The 25,322-nt window shown below is 50.7% G+C and overlaps 1 protein-coding gene across 2 annotated transcripts in view; it reads left to right on the top strand.

Moving 5' to 3' along the window:
- Positions 1-25,322, top strand: part of ASTN2 (astrotactin 2) — a 352,662-nt gene that overhangs the window by 320,724 nt on the left and 6,616 nt on the right. For both annotated transcript variants that reach the window (XM_074556304.1, XM_074556303.1), the window contains 2 exons: positions 23,296-23,396; positions 24,571-24,754. In XM_074556304.1, the coding sequence (XP_074412405.1) occupies positions 23,296-23,396; positions 24,571-24,754 (285 nt within the window). The remainder of the gene's footprint in view (positions 1-23,295; positions 23,397-24,570; positions 24,755-25,322) is intronic.

Raw genomic sequence — 25,322 nt, 5'->3', positions numbered from 1 at the left:
TATTTCTCTGGGAACTGGGCTGCTCTGAAAAGGTGCCAGGCTGGAACAATCACAGAGCTTGCTAGTAACCCAACTCCCATAAAACTGGCCTGTTGTGAGCTCCCAGCTGCCAGGGGCACTGGGACAGGGAAGAGCCACTGGTTTTGATGGAGGCTGCTGCCGTGGTGAGCACACAGAGCTGGGAGCCAGCAGGTCTGGCTCTTGGGCAGCCTGGGCTGCCAAGGCATCCTCCCCATCTGCCAGGCAGGGGTAATTGCACTCACCCGTCACTTTAGGGGCTCTGTGAGCTAATTCCTGCTGTCTGCAAAGGGCTGGGAGAGCCTTGGGTGGAAGGCAGAGGGCTTTGTGCAGGGTTTTGTCATCCCTGTGGTCAAAGGCAGTCTTGTGCTTCTATCCCAGCCCCAAGGCACACTGCCACGGAGGTGGTCAGCAGAGCTGGCGGTGCCCTGTGCCCTGGGCATGGGACAGCAGCTTTTGTGGGGAGCCAGGGCTGCAGGCAGCCAGCAGGCAGCTGTCCCCTGGCACCAGGGAGCTCTGGAGCTTGTCCTGTGTGGGGACAGCCCCAGGGTGATGCACAGCTCTGGCTCTGTCCCACAGGAGGGCTCGGCTCTCTGCTCCCGGGGCAGTGCATATGGATGGGCACATGTGCCTCTGGCACCTTGGGGCACAGGCCCCTATTCCTGGGCATCCAAAAATTCAATTGCATGTGGGCACGCCACAGCACCCCCTCCTTGCAGGCTGCTGCTGCCTGCCCCAGCACGTGGCATGGACTGATGAACCCATGCTCCATCCTGTATGCCCAACACACACCCTCCTGCTCCAACCTGGGCCCTGCCCAGCATGTTTGCTGAGCATTCTCAGCTACACAGGCACCCCCGTTAAATATTCCTCTGCTCAGATGTCCACCCAGTTGCAACACAGCGTGAGGAAAGCCAGAGCAGTGAAATATGAGGCTAACGCTGCTCTGCGCCCGCACAGACAGAACAACAACACAAACACGGGCACGGGGTCATTTCTTAAATTGAATTTCTTCTGCTTGTTTCATTTGTTTCTGTGGAAAAATAGCTATCTATAATAGCTCTGGGCTGGGTATAATCCTGATTATAGCCACTCGCAGGGCTCTGTGCTGTTCTCTAGGCTGGGAGGTAAGCACATAGTCTCCAGCATCAAAAACAAATTATTTGCTTCTGCAGTAGTCTGAGGGTATCACATAACCCTAGCAAGGGGACTGGGAGGTCATGGAAGTCTCTTCTGCCCTGTAAATGTGTCGAACATCCTGTCCTTTTCTTCTGTAGTACCTACAGCAATTACACTCTGCTGTGGACCATTCATTTGGAGTACTACCAGCCTGAGATCAAAGCTGGGCTGGAGTATAAAAACAAACCCAAAAAATGTTCTACAAGCAAACAAATAAACAAAGTCTGATTGATTCCTTTGCTTTTAAGACTTCTGTAATTCCAAAACATAAATGAACAAAAGGAGAACTAATTTCTTTGTCCTTTGCAGTTTCAGTCTGAGGAAAATATGTTGCCTGACAGCCCTTTTTCTTTGCCTTTAACACATTGGGGCTCAGATGCCAGTCCTTCCATAGAGGGTTTTACAGGGCAAGTAGATCATGTCAACAATGACACATGCTCCAAAGGCTTGTGTACATGTGTGGACTATCCTCAGTACCCATTCCACACCACACACAGGTGCCCATCCATGGAGATCCATGCTGAATTCATGGGAATGTACCCCAGGTATCTATACATGGGTACTGAGGATGGTTCTTGAAGTTTTGCTGCAGTTCTTAAAAAGCAGAAATCTTATATTCTTGTGAAATGGAGAAGGAATTGCTCTCCCCTGAGGTCAGCTGGACCAGAGCTGTCTGTCAAGCTTCCCCCAGGTGGATCTGGAAGAGGATGAGGTGAGGAGGGCAGAGGGAGAGATGTTGATGTGTCCATGAAGTGCTCACCTTGCGTGGAGCAGCCAGCCTGGACAGCAGCCAGTGCCACTCAGATGGATGGCTTGGGAGCCTTGGGAGCACCAGACTTTGACAGGCAGCTTGTGATGAACCAAAACCAAAACAACAGCGAGGAGGAAGGGCTCTGGCTTGTCTCAAGATCAAACTCAGCTTGGGGGACTGAGCACTCCACAAACCCATCCAATCTCTTCACTGAGGAGGCAGGAACTTCCCCTGGGCACCCCACAAACCCATCCAGTCTCTTCACTAGGAGGCAGGAGCATCTCCTAGGCACCCCACAGCCTCCCTGAGCCTTCATCCCAGCTCATCCATCTCAGCCCTCACCCCATTGCTCAGGGAGTGCCTGGGGATGCCTCATGGCTGAGCTCTACCTGCTTGGCTACCACAAGGCAGCTTTGAAACCCCAGCACGTTTCCTTCAGATGCTTGGGGAGACACCAAGCATCCCTCTGCCAAAAAGGGAAATTCTGGAAAGGGAAATGAAAACCCCCTCCAGCTCCTCAATGGAGCTGCAGTGCAAACACACCAACCTCTTCCCTGCCACAGATACTATAATTATAGATTAGATTAAATCCCAATGTTTCACTTTATTTACATTCCTGACCTAGCCTATTCATTTCCAGTGTTTGTGCCAAGAATCAGCACAAAATTTACTGGAAATAATATGGAAGTCATCAGGATTCCTTCCAGAGCCTTTCCTTGGAGTGTGTTCATATGCTGTGAAGAAGCCTTTACATTCCCTCTGCTGGCTCAGATGGGGTTTCCCCAGGGTGATCATGAACCAGCCCAAAGCTCTGGGAGAGCACGTTCCAGGGGTGTTGGAAAGGTGGAAACCTCTTCCTAGGGGTTGAAGATTGAGGACTGGAGGGAAGGGGATTCAGTCAGAGCTCAGAATGGCAACACGAGGCTCCCATCTGCAGCCAGGACACACCAAGTCCTGCCCAAGATCCACCCTCTGCAGGATCTGCAGGCCATCGACAGCATGGCCAGGCTCAGCTTGGGATAGCATGGAACATCCCTTTTTTGGTGAGCTTAAGTAAAAATTCAGAGGTGTAGAGCAGGGAGAGCCCATCAGAGCATGGAGAGGCTGCAATCCCACAGGCTGAACGTGCTGAAGGAGCTGGCCCAGAGCAAGGCTGACTAATGCAGAGTGACCTCTGCCATGTGCATAGCTGGGATAAAAAGGGGAACAGAAAACCCTTGGTGCTCAAGAGTGTGTTCATGCTGGCAGCAGTCCCCTGCTCCTTACATGATGCTAATTGTTGTTGTTGGTTTTTCGTCAGGGAGACGCGTGAGTGAGTGTCACAGACATCTTTTATGGAAAATCCTTTCCTTAGGATTTTTTCTCCTGAGAAGCTGAGAAGCCTCAGGAACAAAATGTAAACAATGATTATCTGCTGCTGTGGGATGCAACAGGTGCATCTGTGATTGATCCATGTTGGATGTTTCTAATTAATGGCCAATCACAGTCAGCTGGCTTGGACAGAGAATCGGAGCCACAAGCCTTTGTTATCATTCTTTGCTATTCTATTCTTAGCTAGCCTTCTGAGGAAACCTTTTCTTCTATTCTTTTAGTATAGTTTAAATATAATATATATCATAAAATAATAAATCAAGCCTTCTGAAACATGGAGTCAGATCCTCATCTCTTCCCTCATCCTGGGACCCCTGTGAACACGGTCACAAGTGAGCGCTGGAGCAATCAGAGACAGAGCCCAAATAGCTCCATGGCAGGGGTTAAAACACATCTGTTCCAGCCCTTGGCCAGGTCCCCTGTGTGCACAGGAGCTGTGCTGCTTCACTGAATCCCCCTCTCCCCTTCCACATGCTCTGCAGCTTCCCAAAGCTGACTGGTGCAGGGCTGTAGTTTCTCCTCAGGCATTCCTGGCTTACAGGGGAATTGGCCCCATGGGAGATGGGCTGTACAGGGAGCTCAGGGGTGCAGCACAAGGGTACAATCTCTGCACTCATCTCCATGAAGTCCTATTTGTGGAGGTGGGTTGGGATCCTGCTAAGGCTCCAGCATCAGGAGGATACACATCTAAAAACCACAGAGAAAACACTCATGGTTTCTTCATGGCCATTCAAATCTGGGAGCTGTTCCCAACTTCACCATTTACTCTGCTGAGAGATTTAAGAAAAACATTTTGTCTCACTTCCATCATCACCTGTTTACCTGTCCCCTTTAAAAACTCAGGTTTTAGTCTCTCTCGTGCTGTCCTCGTGTCCTGGGTGGCTCAAGGCCTCCAGGTGCTGCTGCAGTGTTGCTACGCTGACTATTTGCCATCACCCTTCTAAAAGTTGTGTTTGAATCAGAATTTTCCTTCTGATCTGTCTCTGCCACCAGTGCTCAACCACCTGGGACAGATCTGGCATCAGGAGATGCCTTTCTCTGACCTCAGTAGAACTTTCTTCTTTAGTATCTGCCAAGTGTATAGGTATCTCACACCTTTTTGCTGAAAGACCAGGTTTTCCTTCCCAAATTCTCTGCTTCTGATCATACCTCATGCCACAGAGAGCAACAGAACAGCTGTTGCTGCCTCCCATGGCTGTCTCCTCTCTGCCCCTTCCTCAGGACAATCAGACTGACATAACATTTTTGGTTTTGTCCCTAAAAACTGCCAGCATCTAAATCCCAGACCTGTCCCAGGCTCATTCCCATTCTCCCTCTGGAGCTGGCTGGAGGAAGGCTGTCTGTAGTGAGGAAGAGGAGGAGGAGGCATGAAGGGGTTATTTTATGGGGTATTGCAGCTGTGCCAATATAGGATTCTGCCTGGGAATGGCAGTGGGGTGGAGAGGAAGATTTTGTCTTCTTTGCCTGTTGGTAGACAAATGGATCTTTACAATTCCACCTTTTCCCCATCAGCAATCCCATATCACCAACCCCTTTTAGCCACAGAACTTGGAGAGTATTCTTTATTCCTGACTGTGTAGAAACCTAATGCTGCTCCACATCCAAGTCTTATCTCATGGACTAATGGGAGAGGGAGTGCAAGGGCTGTGATATAAATATCAACACAGGCCTTGCTGGCTTGGATTTGCTCTAAGGCAGCCAAACCTGCATCGTGCTACTGCCTTGGAGCCCTTTGTTTTGTTCATCAGGTTTCCATAGTGCAGAGCACCCTCCTCCTGAAGGCTGGGAAGCTGAGGGCCATGCTGGTTTGATTCTTCCAGCACAGTTTGAACACATCTCATTTCCAGGACACAATGAACACAGGATACATCCTGCTTTTTTTATTTTCTAGAGAAGAAGGGAGTGAGGAAAAGGGCAAATGTCCTTGTTGGTTGTGTCCCTGTCGCAGACATCTTTTATGAAAACCCTTTCCTTAGGATTTTTCCTCCAGAGAAGCTGAGAGGCCTCAGGAACAAAATGTAAACAATGGTTATCTGCTGCTATGGAATGCAACAGGTGCATATGTGATTGGTCTCATGTGGTTGTTTCTAATCAATGGCCAATCACAGTCAGCTGGCTCAGACAGAGAACCCGAGCCACAAACCTTTGTTATCATTCTTTGCTATTCTATTCTTAGCTAGCCTTCTAATGAAACTTTTTCTTCTATTATTTTAGTATAGTTTAATGTAATATATATAATAAAATAAATCAAGCCTTCTGAAACATGGATTCAGATCCTCTTCTCTTCCCCAGTCAGAAAACCCCTGTGAACACAGTCACAGTGTCCTGGCAAGGGAAACTGTGAGGGAGAGATGTGACATTCCTGGAGCTCCTCAGTGATCTGGAGCTGAGCAGAGGTGAAGGCTGGCCATGCTCACATTCCACAAAGCTCCACTGCAGGAGAACACTTAGGAGAATTGTGTTCAGGAGAACTCTTAGGAGAATTGCTTTTTTTGGTCAGGTGATTAAGAGATGCTCCCTACAAAGAATTGTATTCTCTTCCTAATTTCCTTGTGCAGTCTAGGACTCAGGGATCTGAGAGTGGCAAGTTTGACAGCTGCCCTGTGCCCATAGCAGCTCAAGCTGATATTATTTACAGACAACTCAAGATTTGGGATTATTCAGGCTTTAAGGAGTGTCCAAAAGCAGCACAATTCTGTCCACAAACATGCCTGAGGAAGAGCATGTCCCTGGCGTCTTTGGGGTCTCTGTGGGGTCTGTTGGACTCTATGGGATCTCTGGGGTCTCTGGGGGTCTGTGGGGTCTCTGTGGGGCCTGTGGGACTCCAAGGGATCTGTGGAGTCTCTGTGGGGATTATGGGGTCTCTGTGTGGTCTGTGGGACTCTGTGGGATCTATGGGGTCTCTTTGGGGTCTGTGGGGTCTGCCCAGGTGTCCAGTCACTACTGAACCCACAGGTCTCATCTGAGCCCAGAGCATCCCCACAATCAGCTCAGACAGACTCTGGGTGGGACCCCAGCTCCCCAAAGGTGGGAATATTTGGCAGTGATAAAAAGAGGATACGTCACAAGCTAACCCTACCTGCTCATCCTTTTGTCCACTTCAAAAGCAAAGTTTGGATTCCATAAGCTGCAAGTTCTGTCCCAGCTCAGCCCAGCAATGTGCATTTCTCTCACATCAGGCTGTAAGTCCATAAAACTAGTCAAACTTCTTTTTTTGTTTCATTTTTCCAAAGGACACCTGCAGCACATCCCAGCCCATCATTTTCTTGCAACAACAACAGCACAGAGAGTCCTTCACCAGCCTTGTCTCCCAGAGAACACTTTGTTATTTTCATTTTCCTTTTGTTTGTGTGTTATTTATTTAAAAAAAAACAAATCTCTTTTAATCTCTGACTTGTGCAGAACATTACATCGGTAAGCACCCACCTCCTGACCATGCCAAAGTGGAGTTTATCAGCACAAAGTGGCCTCTCCAGCTCTGCCACCCCTTCTCCCCCTCAGGGCCATGGCTCTTTCCCAGAGGAACAGGGAGTTTCTGCAGGGAGCTGCAGGCAATGGAGCCCCTGCCCAGATATCAAATGGCCTTTAATTCATTCCTTGGGGTTTGGATTGTTTCCCCCCTTTGCAAAAGGAGACAGTAAATTGAGACATCTCCATTTTGGGAGCATCGTGGTCAGGGCTCCACCATCAGAGCCACAGCTCCTGTTGGCTTCAGCTGAATCTGTGACAGAGTAAAATAAACATTAAAAAAAGTAACCTCAAAGCAGCTGGTTCTTCCTGAATTTTCCCATCTGTGAAAAATGTATTAAAACTGAACCTCACCTTTGCTGGGCTTCCAATACAGTGTGGAGATCCATAGTAAAGTGTGACGAAAAGCTGAGGAGCATCTCTGCTGGGCTGCAGAGATGGCAGCCCCTTGGGGAGGTGGGGCTGGCTCTGGGTGATGCTCTGTGCTGAGCTGTGCCCCATTGGGCTCTGCTTGGTCACCCCCATCTGCTGCCACTCCCAAGGAAATTTCCTTGGAGCACCTTCAGAGCAATTGCTCCCACCCCAAGTGCCCTCATTGCTCCTGCTCACACACACACACACACACCATGCTTGCTTCCCTCATCAGGAAGGAGAGAAATTTTATTATACAGCAATATGGTTTCTGTTATGAGAAGGGGGAAAAAAATTAGCATGGCTTTCACTTAAAACCCTTGGAGCCAAAGCTTATGTCAGGATGTAAAAGTTAAAAAAAAAAAAAAGGAAAAAGAAAAAAGAAGTAGGGTCTGTGGGATGGTGGTTGTTCAACGGGTGGCGGATGGAGGGGTCAGTGGGGTCCTGATTTCACTGGATGGAGTTGGGTGTGGAGACACTGCCCTGGCAGGATGGGTGTGAAGGGAGCTCAAAGCTGGGTCACAGGGACGTGTCCCAATAGCTTGTCCAAACACCTGGGCAGTGAGCTGGGCTTGGGCACATCTTGCCTGGCTCTAGGCTGTCATACCCCTGGATCAAGGTCTGTTGCTTGTCTTCCATCTCTTCTCCTCTTGATTTGGTCTGTTGCTTGTCTTCCATCTCTTCTCCTCTTAATTTTTGCCAGGGAAGCCACAGGGCAGGCCATGGCAGCAGCAACCTGAGCTAGGTCTGGAGTGTGGCACTTTTCCCCTCCCCTCTGAGCATCTCCCACTGCCCTGCAGCTGCAGGAGTGGCCTCCCCTCCTCATCTCATTGCACAACCCCAGCCAGAAGGGCTGGGATTCTTTCATGTTTTCCCTCCCTCTGGTTTGCACCATTGCAACATCCCAGTGTTCCAGCCTTCCTGGGCAGGGTCTGTGGGGCTGTGTCCTGCACACCCCAGTTTCTCACATGGGGCAGGGGATGTTGGGGAGGGCTGGTTGGGGTCCAGGACACCCACCCCAGGCTGCTGAGGAAACCTCTCAGACAAAGCAACTGAAACCAAGATATTTCTTCAGTGTTTGGACACGTCACTGCTGATGTAAGGGGAAGGATTTCAAACCATTTCAGCTGCCACAAGTTGTTCTGTTGGCCCTGCATTGCAGGATGGTCTTGGGCCCTTGTGTCCCTCCCCTCTGGGTCTGAGAGTTTGTTTGGTTGGTGGGTGTTGCATCCCCATGGATGCTGCATCCCCATGGATGCTGCCCTTCTGAGGGTATGGAGGTGGATGGATAGGAGCCCCTGCCCAGATCTCAAATGGCCTTTAATTTATTTCTTGGGGTGCATTTCTGTCCATGCTCTTTATAGCTTTGGAGCTGGCATGGAGCATCTCCATCTCACTTTGCTGAGGGTCTGTCCTGTGCCACAGCAGGTACCTTAGTGCTACCCCAACGGCCCCATAAACACACCAATCATCCCATAACCCATAGCCCACAGGCAAAATCATGGCCAGACCCTGGTGTAAGCAGCCTCTGGGTGTGCAGGTGAGTCTAGAGGTGGAGTAGTGTGGGATTGTGTGGTTGCTTACACACAGACTGGCAGGTGAAGCAAACTGATAAACTCTGGGCTTTCCACATTGTTCAGCGCACAGGATGTCCCAAAAACTACTAAAGGCCACCAAAATGCTGTGCCTGGAGTCCCCTTTGGGACCGCGATTGCCTCCCTTGCCAGGCAGCATCTTGCAGTGACCCCTGTGGCTTTTCCATTACCTATCCAAACCCTCCTGATCCCTGCTCCAGCAGAGCCACCCCAGTGAAGAAGAGCTCCAGAAAAGCCACCCCACAGGATGAAGCCCATCCCATAGAATGAGACCCATGGAATGGAGCCCACCCCACAGCATGAAGCCCACCCCATAGAATGGAGCCCATGGAATGGAGCCCACCCCATACAATGAAGCCCATGGAATGGAGCCCACCCCACAGCATGAAGCCCACCTGCATCACCCCACACACAGCTCCTGAGCTTTCCCAGGCCACCTCCAGCTCTGGGCTCTGTCCCTGCCTCGTACCTGCTGCCCTGCCACAAGCTAAATTGTTTTCCAAGTGGAAACATGAGTTGAAGGATTAACTCCATGAGGGCCTTCCTGTGCAATGCACCGGGATTAAATATTTATGTTGGCAAAAAGCATGTAATGGGCAGCTCCAGATCAGAGATAATGAAACTGAGGTGTGTGGGGAAAGCAGGGGGAGGCAGGAGCTTGCAGGAGCAGACGGGAGAGGGACCCAAGTGGGTTGTAGTATGTGTGTCTGGGCAATTACTTTTGGTTTTATTAATACCCCACCTGTTTGTAGGAGCTCTGTAGAGCACAAGGGAGCTCAGGAATCAGCCATTCCCATTCATTGTGTGCACACCAGTGTCAGACAGGAGGAATTGTCACCCAGGTGGCTTTTACTTGGAGGGGGCAGGCACTGTCCTGGAGGAGGTGGCTGGGTGGGGGAGTAGGGATGAGACCCTCTCTGTGTCATGTGCAAATGATGCACAATCCTAAATCATTAATAGCAGCAATATAGGATCCCTGGCTCTTCCAGAGCGCTGCAGTCAAGGTTATTTACTGGTGACTGTGTCAGATCAGGCAGCAATGTGGTTTGGATTAGAGGGAGGATTCCTGATCAGGTCAGGAGAAGGCTCATGGCAGCAAGGAAAGGCAACAGCATGAGCAGGAAAGTCCATGAGAGACTCATCTTAGGGAAGAGCCCTGCCGGGATGGGCAGCAGGGGAGCACAAGGAACGTGGCAAAGGAGATGTGATGCAGGAAGGAAGACCTTCCTCTGCTGCAGGAGGAAAAACAAGCAGTGCATGCAATGGCCAAAGCTGCTGCTCTTTCTCAACTCATCATTTTTATGAGACAACAACATCTCCCTCTTTCCACCCAACAACAAACATCACAGAAGGCAGCATGGGCGGGGGGGTGGGAGTCCATGGGACCCCGGCCAGGCTGCAGTCTCCAGGGAGGTTTGAAAGCAGGCATGAATGGAGAGAATGGAAATGCACTGGCTCCCAGGCCAGCTCTGCTGCGGGGGGTCCCTTGCTCACGATGACAGCGCTGCCTCTCATAAACACAGCATTTCCTCATCCCCATTTGTTCCTCTGTCTCTTGTGCAATCTCTTGTACCAGACGGGGATGGGAGTGAGTCCCACTGGTACGTGAATGTGTTACAAAAATCCTTCCCACCCTGCCACCAACGAAGTGCTGAGAAAGAACAACTGGGTTTAAAAGGAAAAAAAAATAAAATAGAGAAAGAAAAAGAAAGATGGGGCAGCTGGATGGGTTTGCTACTGGCCATGACTTATTGTTCTGAGTGTAAAGTCAAGGGCATGGCTGTGCTGGTAGGTTGCAGCATCAACCAGCACTCAGAAGCCCCACTGCACTTGGTGCTCTGCATCCCTCTGGGAAATGGATGCTCCTTCCCCAAATAATTTTCCTGGGTGGAAAACTTGTGACAAAAATAGAGGCAAAGTAACTTGACTGAGATCACATAGGGCTGAAATTAACAGATATCCCAGCTCCAGCCTGCCCAACACCATTCCTTGTGCTGGGTTGTTTCACTTGGGGTGTGTGAGCTGCACTGCTGCTGCCAGTCCCTGGGCATGGACCAGGCACCACACTGCCCTTCCCAATGCACACAGCTGGGACAGAGCACAGCTGGGGTGAGCTGTGACACTGAGGTGTGGGAACAAGGGCAAGTCCCACCATTAAACACATCTCCTGGGCTGATGGTGGAGGCTAAAAGGTCTCCTGGACCTGGGCTGCTGGAGCAGGGATGGAGGATCAGCTGTAGCTGCAGAGGAAGAAAAGCTGCAAGGAGTTACAATCCTGCAGAGTGAAAAACAAGGGAAAAATCCTGCAGGGATCTGTGCCTCTGGAGCAGCATTTGCAGGAGAGCAGGGCTGGCTCAACACCTCTGGAAGCTCCCAAATACAGTCACTGCAATGACAAAGGGCTCTGCCATGGCACAGGACAGAGGGTCTCCAGTGCTGGCTTCTGGGGTAGCAGGGCTCTGGCTCTGAGCTGGTTGGCTGTGCAGCCATCATTCCAATAAAGAAATGATTAAGAGAGGGTGGGGAAGAGGGGGGAAAGAAAACCCCAAAACATCTGTTTTACTTCAAATCAGGGAAGATTCCTTTGCTTGCAAGGAATGTGTAAATCACGCCGGGCTGGGAGATGTGCATAACCCTGCCTGAAAGCTCCTCTGCACTTCAAACGAATTCTAACATGCTTACTGGGATTTTGTTTTTATTATTTGTTTTGGGCCCCCCTGCCCCCCTTATCCTGCCCTCCACCCTCCCTGTCTGCCTGCTGGGCCGGTGAGAATCTCCTGCTCACTGCCAGTTCTTTGCCCTGTGCCTCTGGATTTGGGGGCTTTGGGGCACAGGGACAGTGGGCACTGCAGATCTGGCTGGCACACAGCATCCCTGCCTGCCACCATCTCTGTGCCAACACTGAGGCCATTGCAGGGCCTCCTTGAGCACCCAGAGCCCAGCTGGGGTTTGTCTCATTGGGATCCTGCCTGGGATGCTCAGAGGGTGCCCCTCTCTCCTGTGCGTTATTACTGGGCTTTGTTTGGCACTGCTGCCTGTGGAAGGTGAAGCCAGGGCTGGCCAGCAGTGCTGGGGACAAACCCAGTGGGGACAGATGAAGAGCTCTGCCCTCAGGGGTGCACAGTTCTCTAAGGTGAGTGTCCCTCAGGACCAGCCCTGCTCCCTGTGGTCAGTGCAGCCCCTGCCTTTCCTCTGGAATCAGGGCCCCTACTGTGGTGCCTTTTATAAGAGCAGTCAGCCATCAGCTTGCTTGCCATGGACCACCCACTGCTCCTCGGATGACACTGCCCTTTGAAGTCACCACCAGCCCAGGCTGGATTTCAACCAGCAGTGCAGATAGAAGCCAAGCCCCCAGGAGAATGAGAACAAGCCCTACCAAGGGGATCTCCAGGGGTAGCACGCTGTGGAGTGTCTGGTTCTTGTTTAGAGGGGCTGTGAGGTTGGGAGGGGCAGAGATTTCCCAATTTCACAGGGGTCACAACCTTCCTCTCGCCCATGTCCCCAGGGCCGGTGGTGGCCGAGCTCTGCAGAGTGTTGGAAGGTTGAGCAGCAGGGATGGTTAGCTGTGAACATTCCCATTGTGGAGCTCCCTGCAGGGGTCCAGGGCTTTGCTTGTCTCTCCTTTCTCCTTGGCACATCTGGAGGAAGAGTTTTCATTCTCTCTCTCCTTGTGAATATTTATTCCCTCTCTCCTGCTCATCCCCTGCAGCCACAGCTGTCTCTTCACAAAAGAGGATGGCAGCCAACCCATAAGTGACCCAAGGAAGGTATTAAAGGGATGTGTCCCTCTTGGGATAACCCACCTGGCACACAGGACCAGTGCTGTGAGATGAGGCTGAAATCCACCCACCCACAGATCAGTGCAAAGACAAGCTAAACCTCCCCTAAAAGCAAATCTCACCCTCCAAGTCCCATCCTCAGCAGAGCTGGGCCTGGGGGCTGTGGGGTGTCTGTGGCTGAGGGGACAGGGCTGGGTGTCCCAAACTGATGGGGACAGGGCTGGGTGTCCCAAACTGATCGGGACAGCAGCAGATATTGCACAGGAGGAAGAGAGGATGCCGGTGCTGCCAGGGAACACCCTGCCCTGAGGAGCTGGGGGATTTATGGTCATTGCAAAGGCTGTGGCAGACCCTTCGGGACATGGGGGATTCAGAGCCTGAGGAAAGCCCTCCTTTGCTGCCCCAAGGACAGCTCAATCCATCACCAGCTCTCACTGATGCTCTGTAGCCCGTGCAGGACCTCATTGGCAGCTTTGGGCACCAACCCAAGCTGTGGCACAGCAGGAATTGTTCCAGCAGCACAGGGAGTCAGAGGCAACTCATCTGACCTCTGTCCAAGGGCTTTGTTGGGGCGTTCCAGCAGAACAGGGACTCTGGCACATCACAGACTCTAATGAGCTGCTGTTGCTTCACTGGAGACAAAAGCACCAGCCTGCAGTGGCTTATTATCACCTCCTTCTGGTTCTTCACTCCACCAAAGGATGTTACAACTCACATTCTGGCTAACATGGGACCTTCTGTGGCCTTTCCAGGCAGGGGGGAACACCTTGCCTCACACCCTGAGACAGACAGGGAATACTGGGAATTGCTGGGCCAGTTCTTACTGCATTGCCTTTAGAAGCACATCTGCAAATCTTCATCCTCACAGCCAGCAGGACGAAAGCAGGGACATGGTGACTGCCAAGAAATACGGACCTCAAACACCCTCTGTCTGTCAGGGTCTCTAGTTTGTCACAGTGACCCCAAGAAATGTTAAAAAGTCTCTTTTCCCAGCCCAGTGCTTGAAGAAGGAGCCAGGGCTCTTAATTTCTCGGTCTCAAGGTTGTTTATTGTTTCTTATCCATAAAATTCTTTCTCCTGCCCTGCCGAGGTCCATCCAGCAGGACAGTTCCAGGCACTCTGCCTGCCCCTGGGATGGTGTTATGTCTTTATACTAAAACTTACTTGTACAATATTTACAATTACTTCCCAATGCCTATCACCTATGTTAGACAGTGAGCTTCTACTCTAAACCAATCCAAAAGTGCCACCATCACAGCAGAAGATGGAGGCCAAGAAGAAGAAGGAGAAAGGCTGGACACACCCAGTTCCCTCCATCTTGCTCCCTGAACCCCCATTCTAAAACCCCCAAAATCTACTTTTTCACCTCCTGATAAATTCACTATCATTCTACTTAGTTTGTCATGGCTTGCTGATCTTCATCTAAGGTTGGTAATTTGCTCCACAGGTCATAATCAAACCCACAGGTGTTTTGGGCTCTGTACCAGGGTCTCTGAGCCCCCTGGCAGGGGTCTGGGCTGCTCAGGACAGCCAGAGGATTGACCTGGGTTCTGACATCTGTCCATCTTCTCTAAAGCTGGTAATTCCATGGTGATCCTGCTTCTTCTGCCATGGTTCTGCCTTCCCAGCTGGGACCCATCGCTATGGGACACCCCAGAATTCTGCTGGGGCATCTCCAAGCTAATTAAATCCTGCTTGAAGAGTGCCAAGGGGCTAAAGCCCCAATGCTGCAACATCAGCTGTGTCAATGTTATCTGTGTCAGGGTGGCTGCTTTGGGTGTGTTGTCCTGCTGCCATGCGAAGGAGCTGCTCTCTCAACCGCATCCCATCTCCATCAGGAGCTCCAAGCTTCTCTCCAGAGATTGCTCTGCTCTTCCCTCTTCAGTGGGGCAAAGCTGCTCCTGGGAGGATGTACTCAGACAGGGAGGGAAGGGGGAGTCTTTATCTGCCTCTTGCAACAGCTGGCGAGGATCGGGGAGACAAAGGAGGAGATCATAAGGCAAGGAGGAACAGTGGCACTGTTGGAGCTCTCAGCTGCATGGTGATGATGACCCTATGGGGATGCAGCAGCCAGGAGGGTGGCAGTGACATTCCTGCACCTTCTGGATGAAGCCATGGCCCGTCTGGCATTTTCCCCTCATTTCCAGTGGAACATTTTCACCTAAGGCAGCCTTGGCCCCGCTGCTCACAGGGTGTCTGCTGGCAGAGGGGCTCCCCTGGAATCTTGGCTGTCCAACACAGGTACCATTCAGGAGCAGGGTGCTTGGGAACAGAAGGTGGCCTGTGCATCAAGGCCTTCTTTCACAGCCATGGCAGGAATGGGAATCACTGCTCTGATGGGTTATTGACAGGGTTTTGAGGGAAATCTTGGGAAATTGAGATGTCATGGTTGAGGCTGGGAAGGTAAATGCCCTGCTGGGCATTTCTTTGTCAGGGAGACAATAGATCCAGGCAGTAGCAAGGAGTGGTCAGGGTTTTTAATTAATTTCTTTCTTTCTTTCCCCTTCACCCTTTGTTTGGATCCTGTTTAACAAGGATCTGAAACAAAAGGAGGTTGATTAAGTGCTCAGAGGAGGGGGAGCTGAGCAAATCTGGATCACAGCTTGGCTCAGGTGCAGGGCAGATGCTGCCCAGGGGTTGAAGGGACCAGCACCCAAACCTGCCTAGTCCAGTTTTTGGCTCTCTGTGGCCTCACAGCTAAGGGTGTAAGCCCTGGAGACCTGGGGCAGCACAGTGTGGGATGCTGTGACACCAAAGTGACACTGCAGCCCTGTAATTCATCTGCAGTCACTGGCTCTGCCTTCCTCCCCATTAGAAGTACTATGCTTTCCAGTCACTATTTTTGAGCATGGCCATGGCATCTGCTGCAATTCAGGCAACCTTGCAGTGAGGATAACCCTGGGTGACTTTCCCAGGGTTGACACAAAGCAACATGGACCTCAGGCTGTGCAAGCCTGTCCCCAGCTCCACCTGCCCTCGCTGTCTCAGAAATCAAGTCTCCTCTGCCCTTTTTCCAAGGTATCCCTGATCAAACATCTTCTTGCTGTACAGAGCAGCCTGTGCCTTCCTCCTGCCTCCTTCCTCCAGTATTTGATGGGCACTGTTTTATCCACTTCCAAAAGGCATCAGACACCTGAGGCATGTCCTGGCAGGTCCATCTGACAACTGTGGTCTGGTTTTGTTGGGAGGCATCTGCTGAAGGATAACGATTAGTCTCACAGCATTTGCTGTCCTGGGAAGACAAGAAGTGTGAATTGTGAGAACAGTTCACTGACAACTCCATGCCTTGGTGTAATGGCAAGGTTTTATATTCCAGTGTGGCACCAGTTGCTGCTAACCTGTTCCTCCATCATGCTGATGGGAGCAGGTCAGCTGTCACAGATGGTTAAAAGCAGCTCAGTTATAAAAGGTGATTTTCTTGGTTGGTAGAACAGTGAGGAGAGCTTTCTAAAAGATGGGAATTTTTCTCAGGATTGCACTGTCCACTGTTTCCTTACCATGGGAAAGCAGAGCTGGAAGCAAAGACAATGAACAGCAGAAGACACTTGTGGGAGTGCCAGCCCCAGGGAGATGGCACAAGAGTGACCACTGCTTTGTAAAGCTTTGCCCAAATCCCAAGGCCCCAGCAGGGCCTTTGGCAGGGATGCAGTGTGGTCAGTCCCCTGCCAGGGCACCAGCCCTCCTCTGGCACCATGGACATGGCCATGGCATGAGTGAGCCCAAAGCCAGAGCCCAACAAATAGACCAAGAAATCCTCTCCTTCCCCAAACCACCCCCTGCTAATTGTCTGCTCAGCATTTGCTGCAGAGACTGGGGGGAGTTGCTCTCATTTACCTCTCTTAATTTTCTCAAATCACAGACTTGTCAATAAGCTCAGCTGCATTCCTGTGGCTTGTGTGGACCGGCTGCTTTTTATTTGATTTGATTTCTTTTTAAATTCTAATGGTTTCTGAATTGGGAATGCTTGCACTAAACGCACACACCCCTTTCCATGCCTACCCAGGCAGCTGCTGGCAGGCAAGCCCTGCTCCATGCTCCATGTTCCTCAATGGAAGTGGCTGGGAGGCTCTGCAGGGGATGCACAAGCCCATGGTGAGGAGGCAGGAGTGGGTGGGTGGCTCCTGGACCATGCACAGCCCATGGCATGTGGAACATGTGGTGAAACACCCAAAGCTCTGCTCCACCCTACAGCACCCCTGGGCTCCCACGCTGCTCAAGAGTCTTTTAGGGAAACTGTGTGTGTAATTTATGGATGCTTTTAGCTCTTAGCTCTAGGAAATGTTGGGATGAAGGTCTAATGCTGCTCACCTGTGGGTATCAGGACAGAGAAACACACTCCCCACTCAATCCTCCTGAGAGCCCCTCACCTTGGTGCCTGGGAGCTGAGGACACTCCCAGACTGCAAGAATGGCAGAGAACAGTTTGTTTGTGTCCCGTGAGCACAGTGCAGGGTCTGCTGGGTCTGTTCCCACCCACGTGTGTTTGGGGGCACCATTCTGGCAGCTCCATTGGGTCTGTTCTCACCCATGTGTGTTTGGGGGCACCATTCTGGCAGCTCCATTGGGTCTGTTCTCACCCATGCGTGTTTGGGGACACCATTCTGGCAGCTCCATTGGGTCTGTTCCCACCCAGGTGTGTTTGGGGGCACCATTCTGGCAACTCCGTTCTGCACGTCCTGGCACAGCCCGAGCCTGGCCCCCATCCCTCGTGCCCAATCTCCGTGCTGAGATCACTGGGCAGCAGGGAAGCAGGCAATGCCAAGAGCTGCTGCACTGAGGGCTTTTAAAGGGAGGCCTCAGCATTGTTTTTCAGCTGGAACAGGAAGCGAGGAGGGCTGGCAAGGCAGGGTGTGATGTGTGTGAGTGTCAGCACGCTGGGGCTGGGTGCGTGCGAGCCCCGCCAGCCTGGGCTGTGCAGGAGGCACGGACAGGCTGTGGCCAGCCAGGGAGGGATGGCAGGACGTGCATGTAACACCTCAGCCAGGGCAGGATTTGTGTTTTCAGGCTCGGCGTGACGGGTGCTGGTGGTAGCCACGCTGCCAGGGGAGGGAGAATCCATCACGCTGTGTGTGGGACCCCAGCCAGGGCTGCCCTTGCCGAGCTGCTGGAGTGAACAGCAAGAGTCTCGTGGCTGCAGAACGCGGCACCAAGCCCAGGCAGATCAGCCAAGCTCAAGCCAAGCCCCACTGGCAGGAGCATCTGGTGGTTGCAGCACTCTGGAAAGCTTGAGGCTGTGTTTTTGTGTGACACTGGGCTCTAGAGCAGCACCTCTGCCCTGCCCTTCATTCACATGGGGTCTGTCCTTCCTCTGCCCTGTCCTTCATTCACATGGGCTCCTTATTGCTCTCTACACCTTCCTGAAGGGAGGTTGCAGACAGGTGGGGTCGGTCTCTTCCCCTGGACAGCACTGACACAACCAGAGGGCACAGTCTCAGCTATATCAGGGAAGGTATAGGTTGGGTATTAGGAAGAAATTCTTCGCCAAAAGAATAATAAAGTACTGGAATGCTCTTCCCAGGGAGGTGGTAGAATCACCATCTCTGGATGTCTTTAAAAAAAGACTGGACATTGGTGCTATAGTCCAGTTGAGGTATTAGGGCATAGGTTGGACTCGATGATCTCAGAGGTCACTTCCAACCTCATTATTCTGTGATTCTGTGATTCTCTCAGAGCCTGGGTTGGCAGCACAGCCATTGCATGTCCCAGTAGAACACATGCTTAATTAGTGAGGGGGCTTGGCATCTGTGGGAGTGCTAATTGAGCTCCTCCTTATCAGAGCCTTCCTCTGCGGCCCATGCAGCCCATGTGGTACAGCATCTCACGGAGCAGCTGCACCAGCCCAAAGGCCTCAGGAAGAGCAAACAAGGCAGACCAGAAATGCCTGTGGTATCTCTGTAGGATATAAAGAACTCAGCAGCCCAGCTAAGGAAGGTCAGGCTCAGAAGTCCTTATCTCGCTTCCCGCAAATGAGGATCATGAGTAAAGCACTCAAACGTCATGAGCATCATGAGAGGCAGTTAAGAAAACATGCTGTCTATAAATAAGTAACATGTTTTGAGCTTTCATTCTCTGCCTTAAGAGTATTGTGCCTGTATAAATTTGTGGTTTTGGTTATTTTCTCTGCATTGAGAAAATATCCAAATAGAAAGGATAGAAGCATTCTTTTCTGGTATTTAAATCTCTTGAAATGCAATAGACAATCTCAACAGCCACTGGGTTCCAGGAACCAAAGCATTAACATCCCCCTCTTGCTTTCTCTTCCTCCCCAAGAAGCATCTTGATTGAGCCTGGTGGTAAAACCCAGCCTTCAGCCAACACTGGGTGGGGAATCTATGAGGAAGGTATTGACATTTCCTGAGGCAAATGTTGATTGGTTTCCATTTCTCCCTGAAATTTCCTTCAGGTCCCAATAGATTGGAATTTAGAAGTAAACATTTAACCAGCATTACCTTATAGGACTTTATATGCTGTGATTTGCTGCATTTCCAGGCATGGAGCGCTGATCCCTGCCAAGAGCATGTGTGTTTGGACCTCTTTGAAACCTCTTCAGTTAAAATTCATTCTAGTATTTCTAAAAATACAAGTTTTCGTGTAGGATCTTACTGAAGGCACAGGTGAAGAAGAGAATCAGCTGTGAGACAGTAGCAGGGAGCCTGGAGCTCCCTTGGAAAGCACAGGGAGAAGATGAGGAAATGTGGTGAGGAAAGTTTATCACTAAACAAAACATCTCCAGGGTATGAAGGAGCTTCTGCCAGATTGTAGCTACCATATGGCATTCCAGGTTGTCTGACATGGTTTTGTGCAATAACTGTAGGTCTGAGACCTTTTAGTTCCTGGCTTTGACTTCACCCCAGAGGTCTCAGAACCGCTCCTTGGCCTCATTTATTTACAAATTACCAGGGCTGGCCTATTCAAGTGCAGCTCTGTCCTCATCAGTGAGGATGGTTCCTGGCTTGGTCCTTTGCCCACACTACCATAATAGATTTAAGTGGGACAGGAGGATCTCCATGGAGAATCCCACTTTGCCCTTGGCTTGGCTCCCTCCCTCAGCATGATCACTTTGATTTTCCCCTGGTTTGTCATGTAGATGCAGAATCATGGAATGGTTTGGGTTAGAAGGGACCTTGAAGCTCATCTCATTCCCACCCTCTACCATGGGCGGGGATGCCTTCCACCATCCCAAGTTGCTCCAAGCCTTTTCCAAGATGGTCTTGAACACCTCCAGGCTTGTGGAGTCCACACCTGCTTTGGTAACCTTACCACCGTCATTGCAATGAATTTCTTCCTAATACCTTATCCAAACCCACCCTCCTTTAGCTTAAAGCCACATGCCCATGCCCTGGTGGTCTCTCTGCCACTGGCCACCCCACTGGTGTCTCATTGGGTCCTTGCCTGCATCAGCTGAAGGTTTCCAGCAAGATGTGAATGCTGGGTTTGCACAGAGACACAGAGACAGACACAGGTCTTTGCACTCCCTTCTCTTAATTGTCCATTTCCGGGAATAAAAGAACAAAACTAAACCCCAGCACTCTGCACAGTGCCATTAACTGGCCATAAAAGTGTTTTGCTGCAGAGGCTGGGTGGTCAAGTGGTTTGAGAGCAAGATTGGAAACCATCATCCCCCGAGTTTTCAAACTGTTCCTGTCACTGAGCCTCTCCGGGGCACGATGCTTCACCCCATATGTCTCTGTTTACTGTCGATAAAACAGAGCTATTAATACTGCTGTGCTTCAGGGTGATCTTTTGGACTGTAATTAATGTTAAAACCTTCTGAGGTCACAGGCTGGAAGGAGCTGGAGAGGTGCAGGGGCTGTGTGCTGCTAGGCTGCCAGCCTCCAGCCCAGCTGGGGTGATTGGTGCTGACTCCAAAACATGTCATTCACAAGGAATGGAGATGAAAGAGTTTCCTCTAAGGTTCTTGAAAGAGGACTGGCTCCAGGTGAGGTAAAGCAGTTGGGTTTGTTCTCAAAAAAAGAATTTTTGACAAGATCAAAATCACTTTGATTCTGATGTTTTTCCATTTACATTGTTGGTTTTTTTCCCTTACATCATCATCCAAAAAAAAAAAAAAAAGAAAGATGAAATGAGGGTTTGTTTTTTGACATCTATTTTTTAACCCAGGCTTGACCAGGAGAGATGCTCTTGGCAGTTGAGTGACTTTGCTCCTGTGTGAGCTGGGCAGAGGGGAGGAGTGCAGTCAAAAGGCTCACACAGGTCCTCAGCATCACCCAAAGGGGTGGATGTGCTTCAACACCCAACCAATCCTCCTGACCCCAGTGGTGATGGAATAGGTGAAATGGACACTAATTGCTGAATATTACTATTATGTTTTGATAAAAGTCTTCTGTTTTCCAAGGAAAGCGCTCTGCCACTGATTGCCTCAGAGCTAATGGAGCCAGCCTGAGCTGCTGCAGGCAGAGCAGAGGTTACACATTAGCTCTGCTCACCCTTTTCCCAAAGCAAATGTCGCAGACATCTTTTATGAAAAATCCTTTCCTTAGGATTTTTCCTCCTGAGAAGCTGAGAGGCCTCAGCAACAAAATGTAAACAATGGTTATCTGCTGCTGTGGAATGCAACAGGTGCATCTGGGATTGGCTCATGTTAGAGCATGAGAGGGTAAGAGAGTAAAAGCATATGAGAGTAAAAGGGGTAAGGGAGTAAAAGGCAAGAGCTAAGAGCTAAAAGAACGAAGTTCCCATTACAATACAATGAATCTTCTTCTGTGTTGAATATTCTGATTCTCACTAACCAATCCAGTACAAGATACAAATCCTTTAGCATTTACATACAGCCTATAAGAATCATTACATCATCATACTGTGTTACATTTTAAACCCTATTACTCCTCTTTGGGCCCCTTCTGCCAAGCTGTAGGGTCTGCTCTGACCCTTGGGCCTGTCTGCAAGCAGAGGGTGTTGTTCCATCAAAAGGGGATCACCTTCAGCTGGCCACACCATTGTTTTCCAGTTATTCAGTAACTGAGGTGTCTCAAAGCTTGCTTTCATTTCAATCTCGCTTATAGTTTCTATATTCTCAAAAGCTTTTGCCAGGCAATCATATTTATAAGGCTTTCCTGTTTCATCTTCCCCAACACCCCTGCCCAACCCTGGGTGCCCCTGTTGGTGTTGCTGAGACACAAACCTTCCCTGCTCCCAGCAGGAGACTCCTCACTCCCCTTGAAGGGGGGGAAAGGGCTGGTGGCACCTTCAGGATGGGATGCAAAGCCCTGCAGTCAGACTCCTGCATGGAATTGTGTGCTGCCCTGTAGCTCTGTGTGTCCCACAGTGAGAGCAGCCTGTGTGTGGTGCTTGTGAAGTGGCACAGTGTGGATGTATGTCCTTCTTGAGACACTCCCACTCTAAGCAATGCTCCTGGTAAATTAAGGAAAATGCTGTCATGCCAAAAGGATTAAACAGCATCTCCTTGGGTGAGCTGAGCGTGTGAATCCCCTGTGTGCCCAGCTTTGTGAGAATGGGAGCTGTCCCTGCACACAAGTGAGTTCCTTGGCAGTCTGCTGGCATCCTTTCAGACAGCAAGCATTGGCAGAGAGCTAATGCTAATTGCTTGTAGGGAATCTGTCCTGTGCTGGGAATTGCTACCGTGCAGATGTCAGTTCTTATCAGCCACATGTGGGATGTGCAGGGCCTGCAGGGAGGAGGGAGGGGGCTGGCAGTGCTCGTGTGTGGGGTGGGAATGAGGGAGGCATTGCTCCTGTCACCCCCAAGGATGCTCAGGACTTAGGACCATTACTTAAATAAACAGATGTCAGGGTCTCAATCCCTTTTAATCTTCAGCTGCTTTCATAATACTTCTTACACTCACTTGCAAGAGCTGGTCAGTTTTACCTTAGGCTAAGGAGGGGTGGCATGGTATTTCTCAGGCTGGGAGCCCCACCACCAGGCATCTCAGACCTCTGAGGGGTTCAAACCAGCCCCTGCACTTTGTCAAAGCCAGCCTGAGTTGCCATGCCCAGCTCAGATTGAATAAACATGAACTGATGCCCTTTGGGAGAGTGGACAGAAGATTGTCACCCCTGCTGTGAAGAAGCATTCTCGTCCTGGAGCTTTGATGCCCTGAGCAGGACTCTGGGCTCAGCATCCCAGGACGTTCCACGCAGCCACAGCCTGTTTATTCAATGCTCCATCAGGCACAAAAGCCATATTTTACTGTCAGATGCTCTCCATTAGCTTCAAGTGTGAAATTATCATTCCCACCCTTTAGCCAGCCCCACCCTTGTGAGGAAACGAGGCAGCAAACAACTCAAGGGCCGTTCACAGGATGAGTACGAGCTGTCACTTGTCAGCACAGAGCCCACTTACAGCAAGAATTACTGCCCTGCTCCCTGAAGGGCCAGAGGGGAGCTGGGATCACAAACAGCACCATGGTGTAATGTAATGTTCACATCAGAGTATGGCAGAGCAGCCCTGGGGTGTTTGCATCCCTCTGCAGTCAGCAGGGCTCAGGGTGAAGCCCCACAGGGGTCCCTGGGATGAGGGGAGAGGAAATGGAGCCCCACAGATTCCAGACAGGGATGAAGTAGCCTGTTCCTGGGTTCTGCTCTGTTCCAAGAGATCATCTCACATCTCCTTGAGATGCCAAAACTGACTGACAGTGCCTGGACCACAATTTTCCTTTCTCTTCTGAAGGCTGGTTCCCTTAACAACCTGGTGGTGTGGGACTGAGGGATCAAGACATTGTTTTCCTTTTGTTTGCTGCCTTCCAGATTCACGCTGTATGCAGTGGATACACGAGGGAGACACTCAGAGCTGAGCACAGTCACCCTGAGGACAGCCTGCCCGCTGGTGGATGACAGCAAGGCTGAAGGTCAGTGTCCAGCTGCCTTGTGTTCCACACCAGGAGACATTTCATGCTGATTTTAATTTTTCTTTCTTCACTATGCCCCCACAAATCTGCCCAGGCCCTTCTCTCCCGGTGGGAAGGCTCCTTTAATTTCACCCATGGGCACAGGGATGCTCACTTGGGGGTGGGTCACAAATTGCAGGAGTGTCCAGGGGCAAAGTCTCCTTGGCTGGGCAGTGGTGACTCCATGGCATCCTTGCCATGCCTGGCTGTGGGAGCTGGTGCTGTGTGTCTGACCAGGCCCCTGCAATAAGAGCAATCCCTTCCCACAATCCTGATAGAAGCAGCCCTGGCTGGGCCATGCAGGGCACCTCTGGATGTTTGAAGGGATGCTGGGGGCAGCTACATCAGTTTGGAAACAGAAATGTTGATAAAAGCCCAGCTACTTTTGCACATTTTCATTGTTCAGTTTTGAAACTGATCCCACTTGTCCTTACACCCAAACCAGAGCACCTTGCTGCTTTCAGGTTTAAAAGGATTCCTCTAAGTTTTAAAGGATTCCTCTAAGTGACCATCATGTTACCTGTTCTCTTTCTTGCTTGCTTTCCATTGGGAATATCACACAGAAAAATATTTTGGTTAGGTCTAAGTTCAATAAGAAAAGCATTCCCATGGAAAAACAGCAAACAGGAGACTAAGGAGAAAGGAGGAGATGCAGTTTTGTGCATTTCTCGTCTCCAAAAAGAGATTTTTTTTCTACAGTATATAGTTAATGCTCTTGTTTAACACATCTGAGCTTCTCCAGCCAAGGACCACAATGATGAGGTGCTGCATTTCTGGCTGAAGGGCTTTCCTGAGATCAAGTGTTGATCTCTTCCTATTCTTTAGCACCATATCTGCCAAGGGCTTTTGGTTTGGTGAAGCTGGGAAGAGCTTGCCTGCCCTTCCTGGGAGGATAAGGCTGTCTGCCTGTCCTGGTGGCTTTTTGCCTCTCCTCCTTCTGCTCCCTCATGGAGTATTGCTGGAGTGTTTGTGAGAGCTTTGCTCATGCAGGGCATCACTGCAGGATCAGCCCCTGCATGGGCAAAGCAACCCCACCTGCCAGCCCAGCTGCCAGCCCAGCCAAGGGCTCTGCTCCTCCTCTTCCCACGTTAGCACCTTCAGCTGGTCATTAATGCCATGCCCTGATCCTTTCCAGAGATAGCTGACAAAATCTACAACCTCTACAACGGCTACACGAGCGGGAAGGAGCAGCAGACAGCCTACAACACCCTGATGGAGGTCTCTGCTTCCATGCTCTTCCGAGTCCAGCACCACTACAACTCCCACTACGAGAAGTTTGGGGACTTCGTGTGGCGCAGCGAGGATGAGCTGGGGCCCAGGTACCTGTCCCTTCCCTGTGTCCTGCCCTGCCCCAGAGCACTCCTCTGCCTGGGCACTGGGGATGTGACCTCCTTGTAGCCCCCTTTTGGTGTTCACCAAGCTGTCCTGCATCCCCTTGGAGCAGCAGGTCCTGCTCAGTCCTTGGATGAATGCTGGTGGGACACTGGCAGCTCAGTGATCTTTGTATCACCCAGCCTGAACTGGGTGAGCTGGGGGCTTGGAAACACTGAGGAGTGGGGGGCAAAGGGTGTAATTGTAAGAACATCGAGGGTAGCAGGGTCAGGATGGATGGAGACAAGAGATCTCTGGAGGCAGGGCTTGGAACTTGTGGTTTATTGCAAAGGGCCTGGGTGCAGGGCCCTGCTGGGAGCTGCCAGCCACAGCTCAGAGCAGGCCCGAGAGAGGGAGAGAGAGGATGAGAGGGTAAGAGAGCAAAAGCATAAGACAGTAAAAGGGGGTAAGAGAGCGAGTTTCCCATTACAATACAATAAATCTTCTTCTGTGTTGAATATTCTGATTCTCACTAACCAGTCTAGTACAAGATACAAATCGTATGGCATTTACATA

Source organism: Zonotrichia albicollis, chromosome 21, assembly GCF_047830755.1.
Source record: "Zonotrichia albicollis isolate bZonAlb1 chromosome 21, bZonAlb1.hap1, whole genome shotgun sequence".
Classification (NCBI taxonomy): Eukaryota; Metazoa; Chordata; class Aves; order Passeriformes; family Passerellidae; genus Zonotrichia; species Zonotrichia albicollis.
Note: the sequence above shows the minus strand (reverse complement) of the source record. Positions and strands in the feature narration are given on the sequence as shown.